This window comes from Anser cygnoides, chromosome 1, assembly GCF_040182565.1.
Source record: "Anser cygnoides isolate HZ-2024a breed goose chromosome 1, Taihu_goose_T2T_genome, whole genome shotgun sequence".
In the NCBI taxonomy this organism is placed as follows: Eukaryota; Metazoa; Chordata; class Aves; order Anseriformes; family Anatidae; genus Anser; species Anser cygnoides.
The window spans coordinates 73,858,154-73,882,041 of NC_089873.1; the positions used below are offsets into that span (position 1 = coordinate 73,858,154).

At 35.7% G+C, this 23,888-nt stretch overlaps 1 protein-coding gene across 3 annotated transcripts; it reads right to left on the minus strand.

Moving 5' to 3' along the window:
- Positions 1-590: 590 nt before the first annotated feature.
- On the minus strand, positions 591-23,886 carry RIBC2 (RIB43A domain with coiled-coils 2). Of its 3 annotated transcripts, XM_048046902.2 has the most exons (8): positions 23,655-23,886; positions 20,433-20,514; positions 19,404-19,748; positions 18,648-18,766; positions 12,452-12,679; positions 11,054-11,220; positions 9,998-10,112; positions 591-3,615 (listed from the first exon to the last, which is right to left on the minus strand). In XM_048046902.2, the coding sequence occupies exons 1-7, from the start codon at positions 23,781-23,783 to the stop codon at positions 10,031-10,033; spliced, it is 1,152 nt and encodes a 383-aa protein (XP_047902859.1). In that variant the 5' UTR covers positions 23,784-23,886; the 3' UTR covers positions 591-3,615; positions 9,998-10,030. The 3 variants fall into 3 exon arrangements, with proteins under 3 accessions (XP_047902859.1, XP_047902861.1, XP_047902858.1); XM_048046904.2 differs by lacking the exon at positions 591-3,615 and having other exon boundaries at positions 7,894-10,112; positions 19,548-19,748; XM_048046901.2 differs by lacking the exon at positions 591-3,615 and having other exon boundaries at positions 7,895-10,112.
- Between the last annotated feature and the right edge of the window lie 2 nt (positions 23,887-23,888).

Genomic DNA, 23,888 nt, shown 5'->3' on the forward strand with positions numbered 1-23,888 from the left:
TTTTCCATCATTAGATATGTCCAATCTAATAAATGAAGTTCTACTAATGCTGTCTTCTCCCTTTAATTTGTATAAAATATACTTAGTGAAGGCACTATGTAGAACTTGGAAGGCAGGGAGGGAAGGGAAGAGGAAAACAGAAAAACAAGGAGAGATACTGAATGGAACTCTGGTTCCACTCAGGGGTTAGGTTTTCACATATTATAAACCTTTCATACATACATATGTATACATCACTAGAGCTCATTTGTTTGAGCCATACGTGACTAATGCTCTTAGTTTTGTAAGAATTTTTATACATCCTACTAAGGCCTCAAAATAGAACAGCCAAGAGCCTTGAGACCCTTCCTTAGTGCAGTTCATAGAAGAAATAAGCCCTTTCCCAGCTCTGCATCAGCTGTGTAACAGTTCTTGGCTAGCCTTGGCAGAATCTCTCATTCTCTAGTCATTGAAGCTTTCAATGAAAAACACTTTTCTTTGTAGAAAAAAAAAAAAAAAGCTTATGATCTCTGTCAGAATGAAGCCCAGTCATTTTTCATTTATTTAAAGTCAGCAGGAACTAAACAGATGGCTTTGAAAATTGCACTTTCATTTACATTTATTTATGCGTATTCATCTACATGCAGACATTACATTCTCATACATATATACATACATATATACTGGTAGGCTAAAAAATTGTCTACATACATACATTACATTCTCATACATATATACTGGTAGGCAATTTCAGTAATCCTGAGTCTGCAGATTTAGGACTCAGAACTGAGCTGGATTTGGGTCTCTACAGATATAGGGAGATCAGAATCTCCCAAGAATTCATAACTCAAACATCTCAGTGTTTGAAACTCAATTAGCCCAGCAAAAGCATGAACCTGGGAACTGACAGTGGCTCCTTCTGCATGTGATAAGGCAGACAGCATTTTCCAGCTACATGGTTTGTGGAGGCTGGTCACTGAGTAACAAACAGGTAAAACAATCAAAGTCCAACTACTATAAGAAACTTCAAAGTAACGTAACATACTCGTCACATACTACTTTATTAAACTGTTCACCCTTTTTACTGTTTTGTCACCCAGTTTTTTACTTATTTACTCATTCATCCCGTGCCAGAGCAGTGTTGCTGGTTTCAAGTATTCTATCCAATTTTCCTAACACCTGTTTTTATCTCATCACGTAATTGCCAGTGATAACAATAAAACAGGAAATAATATTTTAATATTACCAAGGAAATCTTTTGTTTTAAAAATATTTAACATCTTTATGTAGTTGGCTATCCCTTTTGGTCAATTTCTCCCGCATATGCATTATTTCCCAATCATAACTTCCTTTCTAAAATTTTCAGTTAAGGATGTAGTACGAACTAAGATGTATTGATGGAACAAAAATCAGAAAATTTAATAAAGCTTAAAGCTGAGTAATTTTCATTTTTATATACTGGCTCACAAATAGATAGCTAGTACTTACAGTAGTCTTTCTTTTTAAAACATATTTCAAGCACCACCACAATGACAGGAAATATTCTCTTGGGAAAGCCAGAGCACATATTGGACTGCTGCTTTGTTTCAAGCTCGTATAAAAATGCATCAGGATCCTCAATACTTGCATTCTCCTTTTTTATTGAAAAATGTCATAATTACATTAGATCAAGTATTATTACAAAATAATTACTTCAAGCAATGCCTATTCAACTTCTCTAAGGATAGAAAGAAGAGGGCTATTAGTCGTTGGAGTTTAACTTAAGTTTTTTTGCTGTGCTAACTGCAATTGTGCTATTTCTACTATGACGTCTAGTGGCAGCTGTTTATTTTCTGTGGTTTCTTCTACAGACAAAATTTTTGTGGTTTCTTCTGTGAAGAATTAGGATTGCTAATATGAAGGCGCAGGAATTAGATTTGTCAGGGTCAAAGTTCACTATAATTTTGCTAAGCATCTGTGAGTTCGAGCATCCATAGAAAGGAAACTTCAGATAACAATGTCCTCCTCTCCTGACTATCAAATTCTTATGCAAATACTTCACTCTCTATTTACCAGTAAAGTATCTAATGTATATTTTTCTAGAACAGGGACATATCTATATTATGGCACTCACTTTTCATGACGAGTCTCTTGCATACATTTTAATCAATTCTCCTGGCTGGTAGTTAATCAAGAAGAACCATTGTTTTAAACTGCAGTAATGAATAGCTTTCTGAAGCTAACTCTGTAAAATGCAGGTAATAAATACAATCAGTAAGGCATCTGCCTGCCCAGAGCAGTCACACTTAATAGCTCTTGTAACAAAGCTTAAAAGAAAAGAACACAGTATCTTTTAAGAAATACTTAAACCAACAGAAAGTATGCTTAAGTCCTACAGAAAATTATTCACATTCATGCAGAAAAAGGTACAAAAATGTCTTTAACAACAGAAACTCACAGAATAGTGATAATGTAGTTGAAATTAATAAAAAAACAATAACCTAAAACAACCCTTAAACATTGAACAGTTTCCTATATAAATAAATCTCTGCTTTCAAAAAATATATATATAATACTGATCACACTTCATACTTCCTTTATATTTTCAGCTTGTGAGTAGAATGTCCACTAGATAGTTAATTTCTCCTGGTTCTGTGTGCTGCCATTTGAGAAGTGTTTCACTCCATTAATATTTCAATCATACGATGTTGCAACTAACACACAAAGTTTACTGGAACAGACTTAACACTAAATTTATCCCTAATTCATATAGGATATTTCCTTGCTTGAAGAATTTGAAGTACATTTTTATTTTATTAGAGGGCTGGGAACAAACACAGTATTCTCAGGAAATAAGTGTCAGGTATGTGAAAGAATAAAGAACAGTATAATTAAAGTAAAAAACAGTAAATAAAGAACAGCACAATTAAAGTAGGAAAAGCAGAACTGACTTGGCTTCCCCCATTAAGTGCTTTTATTTGTTTATTAACATTACTAAAGTAACAGTAGATAAGAAGAAAGTACTACCAACATTTCTAAACTAAAAGCTGCAAATTAAACTCAACTTTGTCCTTACAGTTGGAAAACCAGGAAAAGCAAGTAAATTTAGATTATCCATTCAAAACCTGATTTTTTTTTCCAATATCAAAATCAATACACCTGCTTGACTATGAATAATGTTTGCCTTGATTAGTTAATCAAATGTGCGATTAATATAAAATAGGTTTCTGCATTGCCAAATTTTGAGGCTAATGGCCTTTGTGAATTGAATTGCGTACTAAATGCTACCTTCAGTTTAACACAAGGAGCCAAAAACTGGATATGAGACTGTACTCTACTTTCTTTTGAAAAACAAACAACCTCATGATCCTCACACAAATATGAAACAGAATAGAAGGTCATATAATTGTTACTTTTTCACTTTCTGTAATAAATCTTCAGTATTTGAAATGGCTACGTTAACAAGAGTTGAAACTTCTTTAATGTCACTATCTTCAGTCTTCACCACTTGTTTATGCAACTTGCCAAAATAACAGCAGCAATTAGCCAATACTGAAAAGTGAACTCTTGCAAATCTGTATTAGTATACCGACTTCACACATGAATGTTTGCAGTCTATCAAGAGACATTTCTTCTGTTTGTGCAGAAATTAATTACCTGTGATGATATAAAGAGAATTTATTTTACCCAATGAAATAATAAATTTACTAGTGTAATATGCTTAATTCTGATTGGTTCAATTCAGCGGTTAATTTTACTCAAGTCAATAGATGAAAAATACTGATGAAAAAGTTTAGTGAGGCATCAAATTTGTTATCAAATTTGATAACACTAAGAAATTATTTCATAAGTCTGTTTACTCCTGTGGATTTTTGGTGTTCTGTTTGGACTTCTTTTGAATGAAAACCATGATTTGTTTCTCAACATGTTTTTCTTCGGTAGGTGATATACTTTAAACATCTTTCCTATGCTATGCAAACACATTAATGTTAATAGAAGTATTACATCTTACTTTGAAGCTAACCTTCATTTACTGTCATGTTTAATTGAACTAAATTGTGATACTAGGTTGACCAAAAAAAAGAGTTGAACCTTGCCTATTCTGATCCTAACCCCACTAATACCTGAAAGACTATTAGAATCTTTTTCTGGGTTTTATAAACTAGAGAAAGAGATGATACTACATTATCACAGCTTAGTACCTCAGCCAAATATTCATGTAAAATAGCAAATAAAACAGCAGAGTTACTTTTTCTTGAACTTTTAATTAATGGACAAAACTGAAAAAATCCCGCATTCTTGGAAGAAAATGTTCTGATGTCAGTGGACAGTTTAAGAGGAGGTTTTTTTGTTTGTTTCATTTATGTTTATAGTGATACTGAGTGATGGGGAGACAAAATGGTAGGTGAACTTCACTACAAAGAACTCTTAACTGACATATAGGGGAACGTGGGAGGAGAGAGGAAAGCAACAAAACCAAAAATATATTAATTTTGGTGGCCTTGAACTAGCCACTATCACTGAGAAAAAGACCTCTGAATTACAGAATAGAGTTCTATGAAAATGCTTCTCAGTGATCAACAATGGACAAGAAAACAAAAGAGAGGTTAGGAACTACTACGGAAAATAGGGAATAAAACAGAAAATGTCACTGACACAATGTTCTGACCCCACATTTCAAAAACGTTATGTTGTAAAATTTGAAAAAGTACAGTAACGGGAAACAAGGACTGAGAAATCCATGGGATAGCCTTTTAAAGAGGAATAACTGAAAAAACTAGGGATTCTTCGGCCTTGAAAAAGGGAAAGTTAAACTGTGATATAGCAGGGATCTTAAAAAAATGTAGATAATACTTTAGAAAGATGAAGAGCTGTTTCCTGTATTTTGACAAAAAAAAATTATCAAGCATGAAATGAAGCTAGAAGATGTCAGGTTCAAAAACAAACTGAAAAAGGTGCTGAGTCAGCAACAAGACATCCTAGATGCTAAATTTATGTGGATTCAAGAAGTGCAAGACTGCTATCACAATTACTAGATGTAATGACATAACCTCTGGCTTTGGATGTCCCTGCGAAATCTTGCTGGAAGCTGGCTGGAATCTAATATTCCTGCCATCAGAGAGGATGATTGCTTAGTGGATGCTTGTTCTGCTGCATTTCTTAGTCCTTTTGGGAAATGGAAGAAAGGTAGACATAAACAGAATTTCAAACACTTATTTGCTCTTTCCTATCATTTCAAAGCTGTAACTGTGTATTTTGCACTACATTACAAATAGCCAGATACACTGAAAAATACACTTTGTTTACATATAATTAGCTAGCTCATGTTGCAATGAAACACAAAAAGATTTATACCAATCCAATTTATAAGTACTATTAAAAAGGTAAATTGATCAATACATAAATGGGTCTATGTGCAGTGTTTGCACTGCTGTAACACAGATTTGAAATCAACAACATTAAATGTTTCACAATAGTAGCTTTATACCATCTGTTAAGCACACATATACCAAGACAGCATAATCCTGTGTATTTAAGCAATTATACTATATTGGCATAATGCACTATTAGTATACCGTAACTCTATCCATACTAAGGGCTGTTCCAACCAAACTACGCTGGTAAAAAATTGAAATGTCTAAATCAGAAGACCACCAGTACATAGACACTAAAGAGCTTTGAACTGATTCAAGACATTGATTGCCATGAGAATCTTCTATAGTGAGAATTTGCTTGGGTCTGATCTTCACTTGAGATTTAGGACAGAGGAAGTCCCCGCAGCACGGAGAGACAACGTTATTTCTGTTTTCTTTTCCTGAAAATAATCACCCTTATTCAGCTCAACAAAATCATGGACACTTTGCATGTATATTCTATCAATACCACTTCACCTTTTTACCTGCATGTTTATGTTCATCTGTAGATCCAACTTTTTTCTTTACTACATTAATCTTGTTTATAGCAAAACTAAATGCAAATAGAGTAAGTATTTCACAATGAGCAAAACTGTATTACAAGGCATAGAGAGTGACCTGCATGTTAAATTTAATACTTGCCTTTGCAGCACAGAAATTAAATATCAACATTGTTATACGTGATGTTCATTACAATGCTTAATGCCAATGTTATAAAAGTATAACCTTGGAAAATTAAAAGCAAGTAGATATTGTTAAAACGATACCACAGACATAACTCAGGAATAGGAGTTGGAACTAGATGATCTTTAACATACCCCCCAACCCAGCCATTCTATGATTCTAAAGTAGATGAGAGAACAACTAGACCAGACAGGGAATAATCTAGTCCTGGCAGTATAAGCTGCGCAAATTCTGCTTGCACCAACATCCATAAATTTAATAGTGTTAGAATATTTTTTTTCCAAAAGAAAGAAAAAGAAGTCTCTATACAAAGATCAATCTCATGTTAGTGACCCCTTCAAAGAAGGAAAAAAAAAAAGTTAACCTATAACATAGTATCGACATCCAAAGAAATTTAAAGTTTAGTAATAAAATGCCTGTAACATGTAACTTATTCCACTGAGGACTACTGAAGAGTAAGAGAAAAACTTTTGTGCATACATTGTATGATATTATTAAAAATATCAGCGTACAAAAATCTGAAGAAAAAAACAAAATATTGGACTCAATTCAACCATTGTAAATTGTTTTCTAAGCTTTAAACACATACATTTTCCCAGATTATTAATTTAAAGTATCAGTAGTGCAGAAAACTGTGATACAAGAAAAATTTTAAATACAAATGTAAACATGACAGGAACTAATCACCATTTTCCTCCCTGAAATTAAATCCTAGTGCCTACTCCTTACCCTAATTACTTCAGTGATGCTCCATGAAGACAGTTTAAACATGTGGATGATTCTGTAGTACCAGCATCTAATTAAATAGGCTAGTCGTAAGGACAATAATAGGAACTGAACAGTGTTAGGAATGTCTTATTTAGTACTCGGGTGTTTTTAAAAAGTAAAAAAAAAAAACAACAACAACAAAAAAACCAAGGTGGTTGCTAGCCCTCTACTTCCAACAGCTGTGATTTTTTTTTTTTTTTAATTTATTTATTAAACTTAGTTCAACTAGCTATCTATATCCTCATATGGAAGATACTGTCTTTTACACTGCTGTATTTCTAATAAATATCTATAAATATCAAAAGAAAAGATGGTCTCAGTAATGGAAATCAACAAACATTATCAAACAGTTCCTACAATTAATTAATGCTCTTTTAATACACCTTGTCTATTTCTTTCAATATTCAGCAGTAAAAACTATGAGAATGACATTTCAAAAGCACTTTTAAAGCCTTCAGCTAATGGCTGAATACAACAGTCAACATCTTGTCATACAGCCACACAAGTTAAGGTATTACAGTACTTTGACACTTTACTATCACTTACTCAGGTGAGATAAGCCAACTGAAAATGTGTTTCACTTTGGTAAAAATCAAGCAAATTTGTATAAAATATCAGCAATTATTAATTACTTCACATTAAGCATGTTCTCTACAATTCAATTGTGCCTCTTCTTTTTAAGATCTAAAATAAATTTAACTTTTTGTATTCTGAATGCAGCATATTTTTTCTTGCAAATATGATTGATGATACTAAAAGTTTGCTGGGAAATTTAAGGATGTCTGATCCTACCCAATTATTGAATTGTCCTCTTACTTGAATTTCTATGTAAAGGCCTATGCACAGTAAAACTGAGAAGTGCATCATTTTTGTAACTTCAACTAGTTTTCAAAAGTTTCAAACTAACTTCAAAGATCTTTCAAGAAAGCCAGTAGGTAAATACTTTTTACGGTCGTAAAGGGTGTAGACACCTACTCACAGAAGTTGAACAAATGAAGACAACAACATCATGAACTTTTCAATGCTTCTTTATTCATTTTTCTGTCAGGTAACTAAAACTTAAGTAAGGGGAGGAAAAAAGGAAGAAAAAAAAAAGAGTCAGAGCCTGAAATATTTGACACAGATCAAGAAAAAACTTCAGTTAAATGAAAGCTCTTGTTTTGTCCTCCCACCCCATTTGGTGGTCTTTGTATTTTAAGACAACCAGATCAAATCCCTATTTTGATAACTTAATACACTACAGTACTTGATAATAATACAAGGATAGCCAGCCATGTCTGAAATCCAGCCTGACAAATGAATTTTCAAATGCTGTCATATTAGCATCTCTTGAACACACCATCCCTTTTTAATTAAGTCAATCTCATCATTAACAGTGCAGTGTGTTCCCCCTCAGATTTATCTACCAACTTTCCTGAATAGCACATTTTCAGTTCCTGTTTTCTAGCCACACTCCTTTTCTGTCTCGTTTCTATCTATATCACAATTAGTTTCAGTTGTTTTAATAAACTAACATGAGGACATTTCTTCTTGCTACGGGTTATTGTGTACTGAGACATTTCTTTACTCATTTTCATGTTATACTTAGTTGATTTTCTTTCACCTCTTTACCTGGTGGGATTGAACATAACAGACTTTTCCCAACTTCCGTTATTACATGATTCGAAACAGTAAATAGTCGTATTAGCTTGATCCCATGGGGCCACAATTTCAGCTAAGCAAACAGACCTGTTTGAGTACAGTCCTTTCAAGGAATGCTTCCTTTAACACCTCAAAATCCTTCTAATGCTATCTACCTTGAGAACCTTGCTTTCTTCAGTATTTTCACAGATTAAAGTTTATCTCTGCCTCAGTTTCTTTAAACATCTTTCCTAATTAGCATGCTGGAGTCATCTTCAACCTGTTTCACCAGAATTTGAAGTTATCACTTATCTTGATACAAAGAAGAATCAGTGGACTCTGTGCCAATATCATCAGGATGCTTCTACCCCAAGTTTACATCCCAGATTCTTGCAAACTACACATACTTATTTCAAGACTAACTCTCATAAACAGCCTCTATTTTTATTTAGAACACACAATCTCTTAAAGGTCTTAAATGTTTATCTGAATATCTGTCTGTCTTTCATTCTTCCTGCTACTTTAGATCATTGACTTCCAACTCTCTTTCCAGTCTTTTGCATATCATCTCTTTCCCTCAGGGATTTCGTTTTTTTGGATATTTGCATATCCATTTATCTTATGTAGTTACTTACCTTGCATCTCCATATATTCTTCCCATGTGTTTCACTTCCCCATTTTTCAAATACCAGTGCCTGGCTCTTCAATCGGTAAGTCAATTCTTTAACCATAAGGCAAACAAACTGTTTCCATGAATTACCCTACACACAGAGAACTTTTACTCCTTGGTTTTGTTTGGTGCATGCCTACTTCCCCCCCCCCTTTCATCACATCTTTAAGCTCTCCCTACATTTTCCCTTACAAGCACATTGCCATTTAGTTTTCTCCATTATATCTAATGAGGGATGGTGTATGTAGAAATACTTTCCCCCACTTACTGTAATTCATTACATTTCTGTGACATGCCTCACTGCTATGATCACCTAGGTAAATATACACATTTTTTCTTCTTGTTTCTGCTATTCAGGATCACCTTATCCTCTGCACTTCTGATCACCATGTCCGTTTCTTCCTCATTTCTTTTTTTTTCCAATTTAAAAAACAGAACAAAAAAAGCCCTACAACTTTCTACCTAAGCCATCTTTCTTCCCTCCCACAGAATGTGGCTAAGTTTCTGTCACCTGCGATCTATATGATTTATGTCAGGCACCATTCTCTCTGACCAAGCTGCCTCAAGTAACATTACATTTTAAATTGTGATTTCTTTCCAGAAATTGATTTCTAAACACATAGATATAGCAAGTATTACAATTAAGCCTCAGACACAATGGTCAAACAACCTAACTACAGAATCAACTAGAACTTTTTAGAAAAACAATAATGTTTAAAACTTATTAGTGTTTTCCTCTTCCTAGCACAAATGTAGCCTAACAGGCTGTCCTCTAGTTCAAGTGCACTGTTTAAGCAGCATAGACAATACATAAAAATAATGAGCAGCAGCAGCAACACGAAGAAGGACTACTCAGTTAAAAAAATTTAATAAGTCTACATACTTCTATGTATTTCAGATTGATGCATCTAGGATGTCATCGACTGGTTGTATTAAACTGTGCAAAGTACTGGCTTGTTGGGACATTTGAATATTCTTCTTCTTTAAGATAAATGTTCCTAGCAATAAACAAAAACAAAATATGCAGTTAGGATATGTTTTCTCATTATGTAGAAGAGAAACAAAGATGTAAAGTATAAACTCAGAAATGCTCATAAAATCCAGAATTATTAGAAATGGAATTAAACGTAAGTCTATCTCTATCTTCAAAATGTATATCATATCTCGATAGAGCAGATTTTATTTCTCATCCTAAAATAACCTTCCAAAAGTCTCACAGTGAAAAACTAAATTAACACAATTCAGAATGTTTTGCTTGTATAACAAGAAAGCTCCAGGTACTGGATATTCTTTTGCAAGATGCATGCATGCATTCATGGAAAAGGAGAAGAAAAAAAAAAAATCAGACTGGAAGATTAGAACACTGAATCATTTGGCTTGATTGTTGGTTTTCCTTCACATATTATCTTCCCACTTTCTCAGCACAGCAGAAACACGTACACAACATGTCCCCTGGTTAGCTAAAGAATTACCTAGTTTTGTCATACATAATGGAAAAGCTTCATGTGCTGTTAGCCCTGACGTATCAGAAACTAGCAGTTCTTATTGAAGGCAGTTGATACCTACCCTTGTTGTTTCAGAAAACTAAGGTAAATTAAAGAAACACATATTGTTTCAGAAGCAATAATATAATTTACTGTCCAACTGTATTTATTTGCTACTTTGTTATTGATATGAACTTAATGTTGTCAGTGGAATGCTTAAGAATTCCAGCTATTATTCCATATATGCAAGTCAGTAACCATCATAACCTACACTCTGAGGGGTTTTTTCAACAGTTCTGAAAAACTTTCTTAAGCTGAACTGTTGACTTTTTAAAAAGTATAAATTTGCAGTAAGTTTATTAGAAAAACAACAAAATTAAACCAGAAAAGCTCTTTGAAGCAATTGTGTTATTAACAGTTTTATTCGAAAAGAAGAAAACACTTTTGGCACTTACTTTGATTTTTGCTCCTGGGATAGCTCTGCATTTATGCTATCCAGAGCTCGGCAGCGTTCCCAACTCTGTCGTTGTTGATGCCGCTCTAAAATCAACTGTGCTCTTGCAGCCTGTATACTTTGCCTATCCCATTCAGCATCTCTTCTGCGTTCTTCCTCTTTTAGTCTCTACAGGAGGGAAAAGAAGAGTTTCGTTTTGTGTTTACTCAAAGATGAAAAAGTCTATATAATGTTTTATTGGTAAATTCACTCCAACAACAAACTTGCTTGTCTTTACTGAATGTTAGGAGTAGCGCTCGAAATAGGGAGGAAAAAAAATACACACTTCCAAATGAGGTAGGAGCCCATGCACTAGGCAGAAGTAAAATACTTCAGATTAGGAAGCCATTTTTTTCCAGCAAGCAAGACAGACTCCTACCTCTGCACAAGGTAAGAAATTTAGGCCTGCTGCCTGGCAAAAATACAATAGTGTCAGTAAGTTCATCAGTAGACTACTGTTTCTCTCCAACACATTAGCTCTCCCCAAACCAAGATCAGCACAATGGACTTTTCTTTCTTTAAAGAAGTTGTTGGCAGGAGTTAACAGAACTTCCTGAGTTCAGAAGTTAGTATGATCAGTATGGCTTATAATATTGCTGACTCAGTGCAATAACTGAGCCATCAACACCAGATGATAGATGCAAACCATTTTCTTCTCTGCCATCTCTCTGTTATACCATCACTTCCACACTTTGTGTCTGACATTACAGCACACTGATTCAAGAAACCAGGCCTGCGAAAACCTTCTCACCGTTCCTGGTTTTCTATTGTAACCCCATCCCAAAGTGTGACTCATAGTTGTGCAGGATGGTAGAAAGGAAGGTCTACTGCATTCAGAAACATCTAAGACTATGAAATATGCACAAGTAGCTTCACTGAACCTACTCTCTTTGCCTTGCTCAAGTAAACTTGTCCATAAGGCTCTGCTACAGCCTGTTCTGCTGTCATCCTCAGCTCCTGGCTCCTTTTCCCCTACGGAGCAGACCATACCTGCTCATCCCTTGCAGGCAGCTCATACTGTCTCAAGTCCTAAACCAAGCACTGTGAAGCCTGGCCTTCCGGCTGTGCAGAACCTTGCTCCCCTGCTGGGCCACCACGGACGATGCCCCAAGATTCCCCAGCCCTAGGCTCCACAGCAACCTACTTCCCAGTCCACTCTTGCTGCTCCCTGCCATTTCCCAACTGCTTTAGAGACATTGTGTTAAGTTTAAATGATTAAAGTATCTCTGATTTTTCCATTGTTCTGAATTTCAGTCTCAAAAGGGGATGTGCATAGTAAACAAATGTATTTTCTTCTACACATATCGCTTATAACGCTATCATAACCAAGAATACAGAATATGCACATAAGCTTAAATACCAGCTTCTCCAGAACTTGTTGCTGTTGAGATGAACGGATTGCCATCAGCTGATCCTGATTCATTCCCTTCCACCGATCCGTAATCACACGATGCCTACCAAAGGAACTGATGGCTTGCTCAGGGTTTTCAGAAAGTAAGTCTCCCTGAAGGAGGCTGGAAATCTCATCCATGTCATCTTTCATTTTTTGATGTTTTTCCAGCTTCTTTCTCTCAGCTAGTTCAGCAGCCTGAAGGCAACAGAAGGAGAGGACTAATAGTTTTTCCAAGAAAAAATATTAACTAAAGGGATACAATAAAGTTAGCACATCATAATAGTTTTCTTTTCAACTTGCATACAGTTATCAACAGCATCACATGTGAATATTATGATCACGGCCCTACTGGCTAAAAAATTGAAAATCTAAATGGTATACATTTCTTTAATGTTAACATATCTTCTTCTGGCAAGGGAACAGAGCACAGGCTGTCAGACCTGTCTCTTGCATATGCAGCTTTGCACATTTATCTCGACTGCAACAGACTAATACCCATCTCTCTATTTTGTCCAAGACTGTTTCATACTCTTGTTTAAAATCACTGGCTTGAAAATATTCACTTTGAAAGTGAAAAGGTGAAAAATGGGAGGCAAAATAACTAGAAGTTATCAACAACAGAGAATGACAGGCCTATCTATACCCAAATGTGGGAATCTGTTCCTTTGCAAACGTTACGGAGAAGAATCCTAACTCAGCAACCACAGAGACTCATCCCACCACTAGAGGAGACTGCTAACCTGGCTGGATTTATCCCTACGTTTGTATTTATGGACTTTAAGTTTGTATGACAGCGGTTCTCCCAAGTATCAGGCCTGTAGAATATCAAATGGTGGCTTTTATTTGATACAGGCAAACATAGACAATGACCCATCAGAGACTGGACAGAAGAAGAAATAGCAAACAATACTAAGAATTTATCGATCTAGGATATGGTACTATGTCTGAAAACAGCCTTATGGTTTCTATTAAAATAACAAAAAGTATTTCATGTGCAAACAAACTAATAGAAGATGAATTCTATTTTTCTTGAATGATAAATTAGTTAAGCTTCAATTTAACTTAGACTATGAAAACTTTTATTTATTAGATGGCTGATAAGTATTTTTAAGACTGAACACTAGAATAAGAAAAGTCTACATTTAAACAAATGAAAAAAAAATAATAAAATGAAGCAAACCAAACTTCAAGTGCCAAAATGTAACTTGAGATCTAGCTGTTACCAGCTCTGCCATCACAACATGGAATAATAAATTAGAAACTAAATGTCACTTATTAATCTCACAGAAGTTAGTATAATTTTTAGCAGAAGCTTAAGCAATTTTTTAATCCAAACGTATTTCACTGAAGTTTTCTTTTTCTCCAGGAGAGTCAATAACAATTTGAAGGGAAGATTGTAATTACCAAGAAAAAAAGAAAACAAGAACACCAAAGATTTTTAATGTTATGACATTTTTCAACATCATGATATACACCAGAATATCTTGGTATGTAATTTTAGTTTATTGATACTACAAATTGAGCATTTATTGTTAGTTCTGAAAACGCTCCAAAGTAAATTACACTTAACCAAAAGTCATTTTGGATGGACCCCATATAAATAAATACTAGACTATGATGAAGACTTATTGAAGCTTTAAATGTCTGATTTTTATTTAGAGCACTTTATTAATGTAATTCCACTGTGATCTAGCAACAGATCCAAAATCCTTGTAATCCTAACCTTCTCAATAAGGGGTAGAGCCTAACATTTTCTAAGCTGCCTGGAATCTTAGTGGAAGAAACTCCTAGCTCTGTGCATAGCCATGCATGTAGCACTACAAAAAAAAAAAATAAATTTATGACATTGCAAAAGAAATAAACTGGGTAAAATCTGATACATTTTCCATCAAGTCAAATCCCCAACAAAATGCAATTCATTGGTGTAGCATGAAAAACAAAAACAAAAAAACAGATGCACATATACATGCTCTTTCATCTATTTTAATTTGTGGTCCAACATTCATAGGGTATCTTCTCTACTACTATAACGCTTCCACTCTGTAGATTCAAGTCATAAACCAAAAGAAATTTCCATAGAAGCACTGCAAGGCCAAGAGTTCACGTGCTTAGAATAATGCCAAGTTCTGAGTGCACAAGCAACTAACTGCTGCCAACACAGCGCTAAAGAAACGCACCACAGCTTCTGAAGTCCTTATCATAAGTCACAAAGCTCACAAATGACCAGAGCGACCTATCCAGGGTCTTAGGAACCTGCGAAAGAAGTATAGATGAATAATGCAATTCCTTTGGCTGTATTACGCAGATACTTATGTCATAGTAGAGAACTGCACACCCAGCACATTCAAGCTGGGAGCTTCTGCTTAGCAAGTACATGCAATATGTTTCCTCACGCACGAAGATATGGTAAAAATGTAGAAACACTGATTGTTCTAGACACTGAATACCAAGAATAGGATGTGAGTGATAAAAGACACTTCATAGAATGCTTAAAAAGAGATCTACCATTCTTCTGTGTTCAGGCACACAAATACTTAATTTCAGGTAAATAAATAAGTAAATAAAGGTTCCATGGTAAACATAAATACATTATTTACTCAAAGCCTGAATAGGTATTTCTCTGAAGTGGCTACTGGCTCTGGATGTGTTAGTAATGTCAAGTGAATAAGGAACCAGAATAATTCCATCCTACCCTTCAAATGTGCATAACAACATTGTCAGGAAAACTGTTGAGCTGTTGTGATGTTCCCAGGAATAAATTCTGTCTATATGAAGTCTGCAAGACTATTTAGAAGTCTATAAATATGAGGTAACTAAATATCCTCTGTTATCATGTCCTCTTATTTTCTTAGCATAATCTCCAAAACATCTTGGAAAAGATTCAAGTCCTGTGTCAAAGTAAGAGGACTGTCTGATTTCAGGAGCACAATCAGTATATCTATCACTGCAATGCTAAACTGGGCATTCCCAAGTCTTCTTGTTCTTAGAGAGAAATCTCTTTGTGATTCCACAGCATAATTTTATTCTTGCACAATCACGTGTCAAAAGAATTGTAAATATATACTCTAGTCAGAACTCAAAGTAGTTTTAATTCCTGCTCCCTTGCTTTCCAAATTGAAGTGTTTACTACTTATGTATGAATGATGTCAGCAGGAATAACTGACAGTTTAAGCTTATAGTAATAGTTATATCAAGGACAAAAGCACCATTGGCATTTCTGGTAAACACATGCTTATTGTGAGAGAAAATCTGAGAGGAAAGGTAGCATTAATCTTATAGCCATAACACACAATTAAATTGTTCACAGTACAGGATCCTTCAGTGCCAAGAAAAATGGTACCAAATATACTATCAATTCATTGTTCTGCTGATTAATTCCAGAATAAAATGAATCATTAGCAATTAGCTTGTCAGCAATAAAGTCACTGTTAACAGTAGTGCTGTAAGCATAGGAAGCTGAACCACTGTCACAGGGGGCAGCACATCAAATTCACTCATGAAGACAGGCTTTACTAAACTGAGATACCCTATTTTCAGTCAGATGCTAAGATTCTTTACTTATTGACTAGACAAATAACAAAGGAAAAAAAATCCTGGAGTACATGACTTGTGGGTTTTTTTGCCCCATTCCTTCCCCTGTCCCTTTTTAAAATTTCCCTACAGATACCAGCAACCTTAAAGACTACAGATGATGTGCACGGAGATAATGATTGATCAAAAGCCAAATTCTAGGGCATTTCATCCTCTCTCAGGATGCATTGTCATATTACACTTGATCCAAATTACAGTAATCAATAATTGCCTTACAGAGTGGTTTTGCACCACCTCAGACTGTGCACTCACTCCTAAGTCGGATCTAGCAGTCACATATTCTAGACCCAAGTTTGTTTTCTGTGAGTTTTGAGAAATGATCCAACACATCCTGAAGCTTCATGACCATTAGATCCACTGCAAGAGACAGCTGAAACAAGTGCATGCAGCTTTGGTAACAGGAAAAGGGGTTCTTGTTTTGGAAGTCACCCACAGGCAGAGCAAATTATATGCAGTATGAGACCACACCCTCAAGTGGTGAAGGGCTTCAAACTGGCTACTCAGAACACTAGAACTGATGGAGGCTGCTGATCAATATATTTGAGGTCAGACGTAGTTATTCCTTCTGTAAAATTCATTCTCAGGCTGCATGCCCTCGTTTTCTCTCTCAGGAAAAAGATGTATAGAAAATCCCTCTGTAACACAGCTTTCTTTAATAAACAAAGAAATAGAAAAACAGAGGCCTGGCAACCTGAAACTTCTGGCTTGCATGTTTAAAAAAGAAAAGCAGCAATTGTGTCAGCACACCATGTTAGGGAAAATGAACAGCTGTTCTCAACTATTTTGAGAAGAAGAAAAAAAAAGAAACACCAAAAAGCTGAAAAGTGTGCCATGGTACTAAAAAAAAAAAAGTAAACAATTACCTACCTCAGAAGGAAAGAAAAAGAGATACAGACAACTCCGATCTGTACAACATAGCAAGGGACAGTAAAAACCAACTAAATAGAGATTGTTGCCCCTATCTCCATTATTATAACCTTATTTGGAAAAACAAAACAACAAATGAACAAAAAAAGAACCAAAGAACATGTCTTCATCTACATTTAATATGAACAAAAGCAAAGTATAATGTAAAAGCCTAAACTTTAAAAAAAAAAAAAATCAAAAAAAAAATCACACCACACGCAAACTTCTGCCCATTCCACTCCATTTCCCTAGCCCTGTCACAAATTCAGGAACTATTACATGAAACAAATGGATATGACAACAATTATTTTGGATACTACTGTAAACCTAAGTGCACCACCCACTTCATGTACTTTTGAGGCTACTGATGTAAAATACTATTCAGTAGTCCTGATTCAAAGCAGTAAAACCTCTTTTAATTACCTCGGTCTAGCTATATATACATACACACACATATATATACATACACACATATATATACGTGTGTGTGTGTATACATATATATATAAAATCATGATATGCCATGAAGGGCTCAAGCAACACTTACACAAAGGCATGTATACTTATATTCTTTAATCCCCAAATGCCATACTTTATGTAGGTAATGTAAATGTGCCTTATTTTGATGTGACTAAATGAAGTTAATTCAGACCAAATATAGTCTAACCAAAGTAATAGTGTCCAACTAGCCCTTTGAGCTGTACGTAGAAGCTGAATGCAGTAAGAGAATCTCTATGGTAAGATGAAGAACTGGACCGTGACAGATAATGGTACTAAGATAGACTAGAATAGAATAGTTCAGTTGGAAGAGATCTTCAAAGATCATCCAGTCCACTGACCACTGACCATGTAGTCCTAACCACTTCAGGGCTAAGAAAAAGTTAAAGCCTATTATTAATAAGGGTACTACCTAAATGCCTCTTGAGCACTGACAGGCCTGGGGCATCAAACAACTGTCTATGAAGCCTGTTCCAGGGTCTGACCATTTTCATGATAAAGAAATTTTTCCTAATGTCCAGTCTGAACCTCCCCTGCTGCAGCTTTTTGCCATTCCCTCATATTCTATGATTCTATCATCAATTGTCTTGACAGAGAAAGGTTTTTGTTATGTTTCAGTAAGTTCCAAAGCATGCTTCGAAAACAACCAAGAGACACAGGTACACATATCAAGGAAGTACTAAAAACAACACTCTCAGGGCACTAATGTAAGCAATAAAGACTAAAAGCTACTGGTAGTAACATTTCCATTCAAGCAAAAAGAAAAGCAGGCAGAGAGCTAAAATTATCAGATGACTGAGATAAAACCAGAAGGAAAGCATGAAAGGCTTTTGTTGTAGCCCACTTTACAGACTAGAAGTCCCAGAAAGACTGGGGAGTTGTGGCTGCCTGCTAGTCAGCAAGCTGAGAACCAGAAGGTAGAATTTTGATAGCAGATAACTAGACAGAAGATAGCTAGATCCTTGCAGAGGACAAAGAAGTGAATAAATCATGTCTTCTGAATCGACATTGAAAGTCAGCTTCTAGGAAACCTCTGTGAAAACATCACTACTCATTGTACTTGTACACCGGTTATCTGACTTTCCCTTTGTCTCTCCCCCTCACCCACCCTTAAAATAAAAGAAAAAGAAACAAACAGCAATAACAAAGACCAGCAACACAAATTTACTTGGCTTCTGTTGAATTCTTTAGTAGCTGCACAAACAGCACGATGGGTTTCTTCTTCTGTTCGTTGTTGCTCCATAGTCTTTCGGTCAAGTTCAATCCTATTCTTGTCATGAAGATCATCTAAATTACATTAAAATGAAATTTAGTCAGTTTTTATGGAAATGATGTGCCATATGACTAAGCCACTGGGAAGGGTGGGACTACAGCTATAGTAAACTGAATTACACAACTATTTCCAAATCCTACCACTGAAGCTTTCCATTTTGGAATTTCAGTGACTGATGAAATCAGTTTATTTTGTGATGAATCTTGTCTTAACAGCTAGACAAAAAGTTAAACTGAAAAAAAAAAGTATGTTAAGCACTGCAAAAAAACGTTTCATGACAGGCTAAGAAAAAGAAAAATAATTATTTTGTATGCTGTAGAAAAGCAAAGATTAGTCAATTTGTCCTAGTATCATCTAGCATGTAAACTACAGATGTTTTTTCAGAATGCCCTGATAATTCATTTGAGGTGTAAAACAGAAATGAAGTCTAGGTAATAATAAAATCACCATGTTATTAAATACAAATTTCTGAATTGATATATTGAATACATTAGAAGTTGAAACATAAAAACTGCTGTATTTTTGAAACCTAAATATTGAATACACTAAAATACTGCTATGTCAGAATCTGATGTAATATGCACAGTTATGTCATATATACCTGAATTTCAGAAAAAGCAGATAAAAACCCTGTTATTTTTCTGTTGTTACCTAAAAATTTTTTATCAGCTAGTGCATTCTTCCAGTCTCTCTGTTGCTGAAGAGACCACTCTCTTAACTGCTCCTTTTGAAATTTCATCCTAAGAGAATAGTTTAAGTCTTCACCCATAAACTTCTGCAAGCCAGATACCGTACATCGAGGATCATTGTCTGAAAGTCGAGCAGGTCTATCCTTCTTTAGGGCTTGGGGATCAGACAAGTCAAATTCACGTCTTGTTTCTGGCTTCTGAAAATTCTTCTGAAAGTCGCTGACAGCCTTATTTATGTTTCTGATAACGTATTTCTGTCTTTCTTCTAACATACACATGATCTTGTCATTTTGCTTAAATTCATTAGCTAGAGAAAAAAAAGCACAATGGAAATACAACTCTTAGAAGCATACATGTATCACTTAAGATGGAAAATCAAACTTTGAAAAGGAATAAATAGAATACATATATTCCACAGTTAATACGTTATGAAAATGTATTTTATCTACAAAGAACTATACTAGAAAAAAACTAGAAATTCTAGAAATCTTTGCTTATAAAATACTTTCAGCTTTTTAGGAATAAATTTTCTTATTGATGTTACAAACGAAATACGTTTGTGAAAGGAGACAATAGTAAGTACTTCTATAACTATGACATTAAATCCACCCGTATCTTCAGGTGTCTAAACAATGCTATTTGTCTACATTTATTAAAAGAAAACATTGTAGATTACAACCTATTCAGAAATATATACCCGTTTAATCATGTCAATATGAAAGTGAGCTCCTACCCCGGATACGGAGGGAAACACATACTGTATCAATGTAAATGTATAAACATGAATAGAAATACACAGAGGATTCAGTTTGTATGCCTGAATTTAAACAAAAGCCTACAATTGCACACGCACCTATAAACACACAGATAAATTCAAGATTCAAAGAGAAATACTCTATTTGGAAATTAATACGAGTACTTGAAAGACATGGATGGCAAATCTGTTTACATTTAACTCTTCATAGAAATATCAGACTATCTACAAGTATACCAAGTTCTTCATTTCGTGCTTTTTTAGCTGCTTCTTGAATTTTTCTATCCTTGACTTGGGCATCCAATGCATCTTTATCAACCTATTAAAATGAAGAAAAACAAAATAAAACAGCTCCGTAGGAGATACTGTTTGAAGGATTAAAGGCAGGTATTGTTTAGCTATGTTGCTTTACAGTTGTTTTAGATAAAATTTGCTACCAGCAGAATAAATATACATCACTATTTAATACATATAAAGGAAAATCCGGGAACAGCAACATTCTTACTTGCTTTGTTTTAATACTGACAGGTCTATCTAATCAGAGCAAAACAGTACATTTATTTAATATAAGTATATTCTGTATAATGCAGCTTATGTATGTATATAATTCCCCGTTATAGTAATTATTTTGACAGTCAAGATGACAAGAAGTTGAAATAGTTCGGATTTGAAAAAAAATACAGTTGGTTGCCTAAAAGTACATTGAAGAATTAAGGGGGAATGCGAAGCAATAATATTCCAGTCGTATCAGAGAGAGAAGGGATGTCGGGGGCTTGATGTAGTCCCCAAAATGCAACATTGGGTGCCACTTGAGAAACACCCAGACAACTACAATGAGCTGACATGGTAAAGGATATCCAGGATAGCCCTGGAGAGTAGTTGCTGAGCAAGGCAGTGTACCCTATTTAGCCAAAAGAATTGTCATGTTTGTTGACAGAAGTGACAAATTCATGTGCAGAAATCGGGATTTTATTTTATCTTTTTTTACTGGCCAAGTCACTTGATGTATTTAAAAACCTTATCAAAAAACAATGATACAATTATTAAAGAGCCTGGTATTCTGATAGTCCTTGCCTAAAAACTATTCAGATCAAGACAGAGTGACTTAACAGATAACAAGTGAAAATACACATTTTTAATGCTGTAAAAGCCTTACTGCCTACACCAATCAGGCAGAGAGGCAAATTTATTAACTAATAACGTTAAACCATGAAGAATTCTACAATATATCATTGTCAAATAATAATAATAATGTAATTTTTAAAAATGTAATTTTATGTAGTGTAGTAGGCTTTAAACATCAACTCATTTAGAGGTCTCATTTTATAAATCAAGCTTTCAATATAACTATGGGAAACACTGTTAGCAGAAATTCAATTCAACTCCATTAGCAGTTACTGGGAATACAGGTAAGTCAATGTTTTCAGCAGTGTGTCTGAATTCAGATTTACATTATCAGCTGTCTCACATTTGAACACATTTCACTTGATGAGAATACATCCCTAAAAGGACCATTCCTAGTCACGTAAAGCTACAGACTGAACTTGTGCATTCCGGAACAGTAACCTGTCTAGCTGAAAAATTAGCAACTTTAAGACTGAGAGATGCAAATGGGATTAAAATTATAAATTCCATACTATGAACTGTTGGAAGCAGTTGATTTCTCATATACTTGGATTTATGCATAACAGTTCATATACAAATGGAAAGTAATGTGCTATTTTTCATTAGAACTATTCATCTGAACTCTTTTAGAAAATTACTCATTTACTGAGGATAAATTCTTAAACCTGTAAATGAAGAGAAATGTATCTTACTTTTCCATTTCTCAGATGAGGAGACATACAGAAGTGAAAGCAACTTGCAATAATCAAGGAAAAAATATCTCAGTTCTCATTCTGCTTTCCAGTCAGTATTATTTCCACATTTTTAAGTTACTCACACACCACTTAAATATTTTCGCATCTATGCCAAACATTGCCTTGACTTTTAATTGAGTCATAGACAGCCACTCAGCTAAATTAGCAAGGGAATGAGAAAACAAAGAATTGAAAGCCACACTGGAAATACTGATAATACAGTATCTCTGGACTGCTTCGTTGACTCCTTGTGTTTTGAACTTGGCTTAATTTCAAACCACAGGAACAATCCCTTCTGTCAGCAGTCACTGTTCAGCCAACGAATACTGAATGAAATTCATGATAATACGTACAGAATTCCTCCAATTCCTCTTTCACTTTAGATATTTGTCTCATGTAAATGGATCTATCAAAACCTGTCCGAGAAGTTAGTTCTACAGGAGAGTATTTGGGAAAGACCTTCAGATGGTATAAAGAAGTATTGCTCAACAAACTACACTGTGATACAAATTCTCAGCTAGTGAAGGTCAGCATATTTCACTTTTAATTTTTAAGGCTCTAGAAAAGCCTTACAGAGGAAAAAAAAAAAAGTCATTAGCCCCTATCATTTACTTGTAGTGCTGGCTACCAGGCATGTCAGGATGCTGTGTCAAGGGGACAACCTGTCCAGTTTGTTAAGTGGGAACTGCTCCTTTACCATGCAGGTGACTGTTGCATAAAAGTCACAAGAATAAATCGAAGGTACTGACAGAAATAAGGTAAATTTATCCTTTCACTGACATAGGAAACATGTTTCAGTACTAGAGAGGAATTAGATCAAATCATTGCAACTCTACCAGCGCAATGAAGTTAGCAGATTGGATTTATTTCCACCAGTTCTAAATTTGGTTCTGCACCCATTAATGCTACAGCATTTACTCATGATGTATGTATGCATCAGCAGAGTACTCTAGAATAACTTACAAGCAAAACTTTATTTTCCCTTTTGGCATTCTTCTTTCCTGCACAGACACACACAGAATCTTAACGTGAGCCTTTGGCCACATCGTGGGAAAAATAATTTAAGTGTTGTAAACCCTTACATGGGCTCTTAAAATATCCTGAGTTGGAAGGAACCCACAAGGATCATTGAGTCCAACTCCCAGGTCCCCAAAGAACACCTGAAAACTCAGACCACACGTCTGAGTGCATTGTCCAAATGCTTCTTGAGCTCTACCAGGCTCAGTGCTGTGACCACTACCCTGGGGAGGCTGTCCCAGTGCCTGACCACCCTCTGGGTGCAGAGCCTTTCCCTAACACCCAGCCTGACCCTCCCCTGTCCCAGCTCCATGCCGTTCCCTCGGGTCCTGTCGCTGTCCCCAGAGCAGAGCTCAGCGCCTGCCCCTCCGCTCCCCTCGTGAGGGAGCTGCTCTTGCATCCAGAATTTAAACAGCTATAATGTACAACTTAACCTCCTGACACTCAGATTGCAAGCAGCATAGCCGACCGAAGACAAAACCCACTAGGGCGAAGCTCTCGCCACCACAGACTGAAGGGCGTTCGTCTCCTGGCGCGGTCAGACACGGATTCCCCTCACCCCGTGCTTCGGCCTCACCCTCACCCCTATGGTTCGGAGCCACGCGTTGAAGACGCGGCTCTGCCGCTGCAGCTCCCGCTGCCGTCGCCGCTCCAAGGCGGCCGCCACCGCCGCCGCCTCCTGCGCCTCCCGACCCAGCCCCAGGCCGCTCATGGCGCCAGGCACAGGCGGCGGCAGCAACACAGCGGGTCGCTAGGGGAACCGAAGCCCCACCCGTTAATGGCGGCCGCTGATAGGGCCCTTTAACGGCGGCGCTGC

Excerpts from the sequence above, each read along its gene's own strand:
- RIBC2 (XM_048046902.2), bottom strand. The coding sequence starts at position 23,783 with ATGAGCGGCCTGGGGCTGGGTCGGGAGGCGCAGGAGGCGGCGGCGGTG. Across the intron at positions 11,221-12,451 it reads AACAAGTTCTGGAGAAGCTG|AGACTAAAAGAGGAAGAACG; the intron begins GTATTTAAGCTT and ends TCCCTCCTGTAG. Across the intron at positions 10,113-11,053 it reads TCCCAGGAGCAAAAATCAAA|GAACATTTATCTTAAAGAAG; the intron begins GTAAGTGCCAAA and ends GTTTATTGCTAG.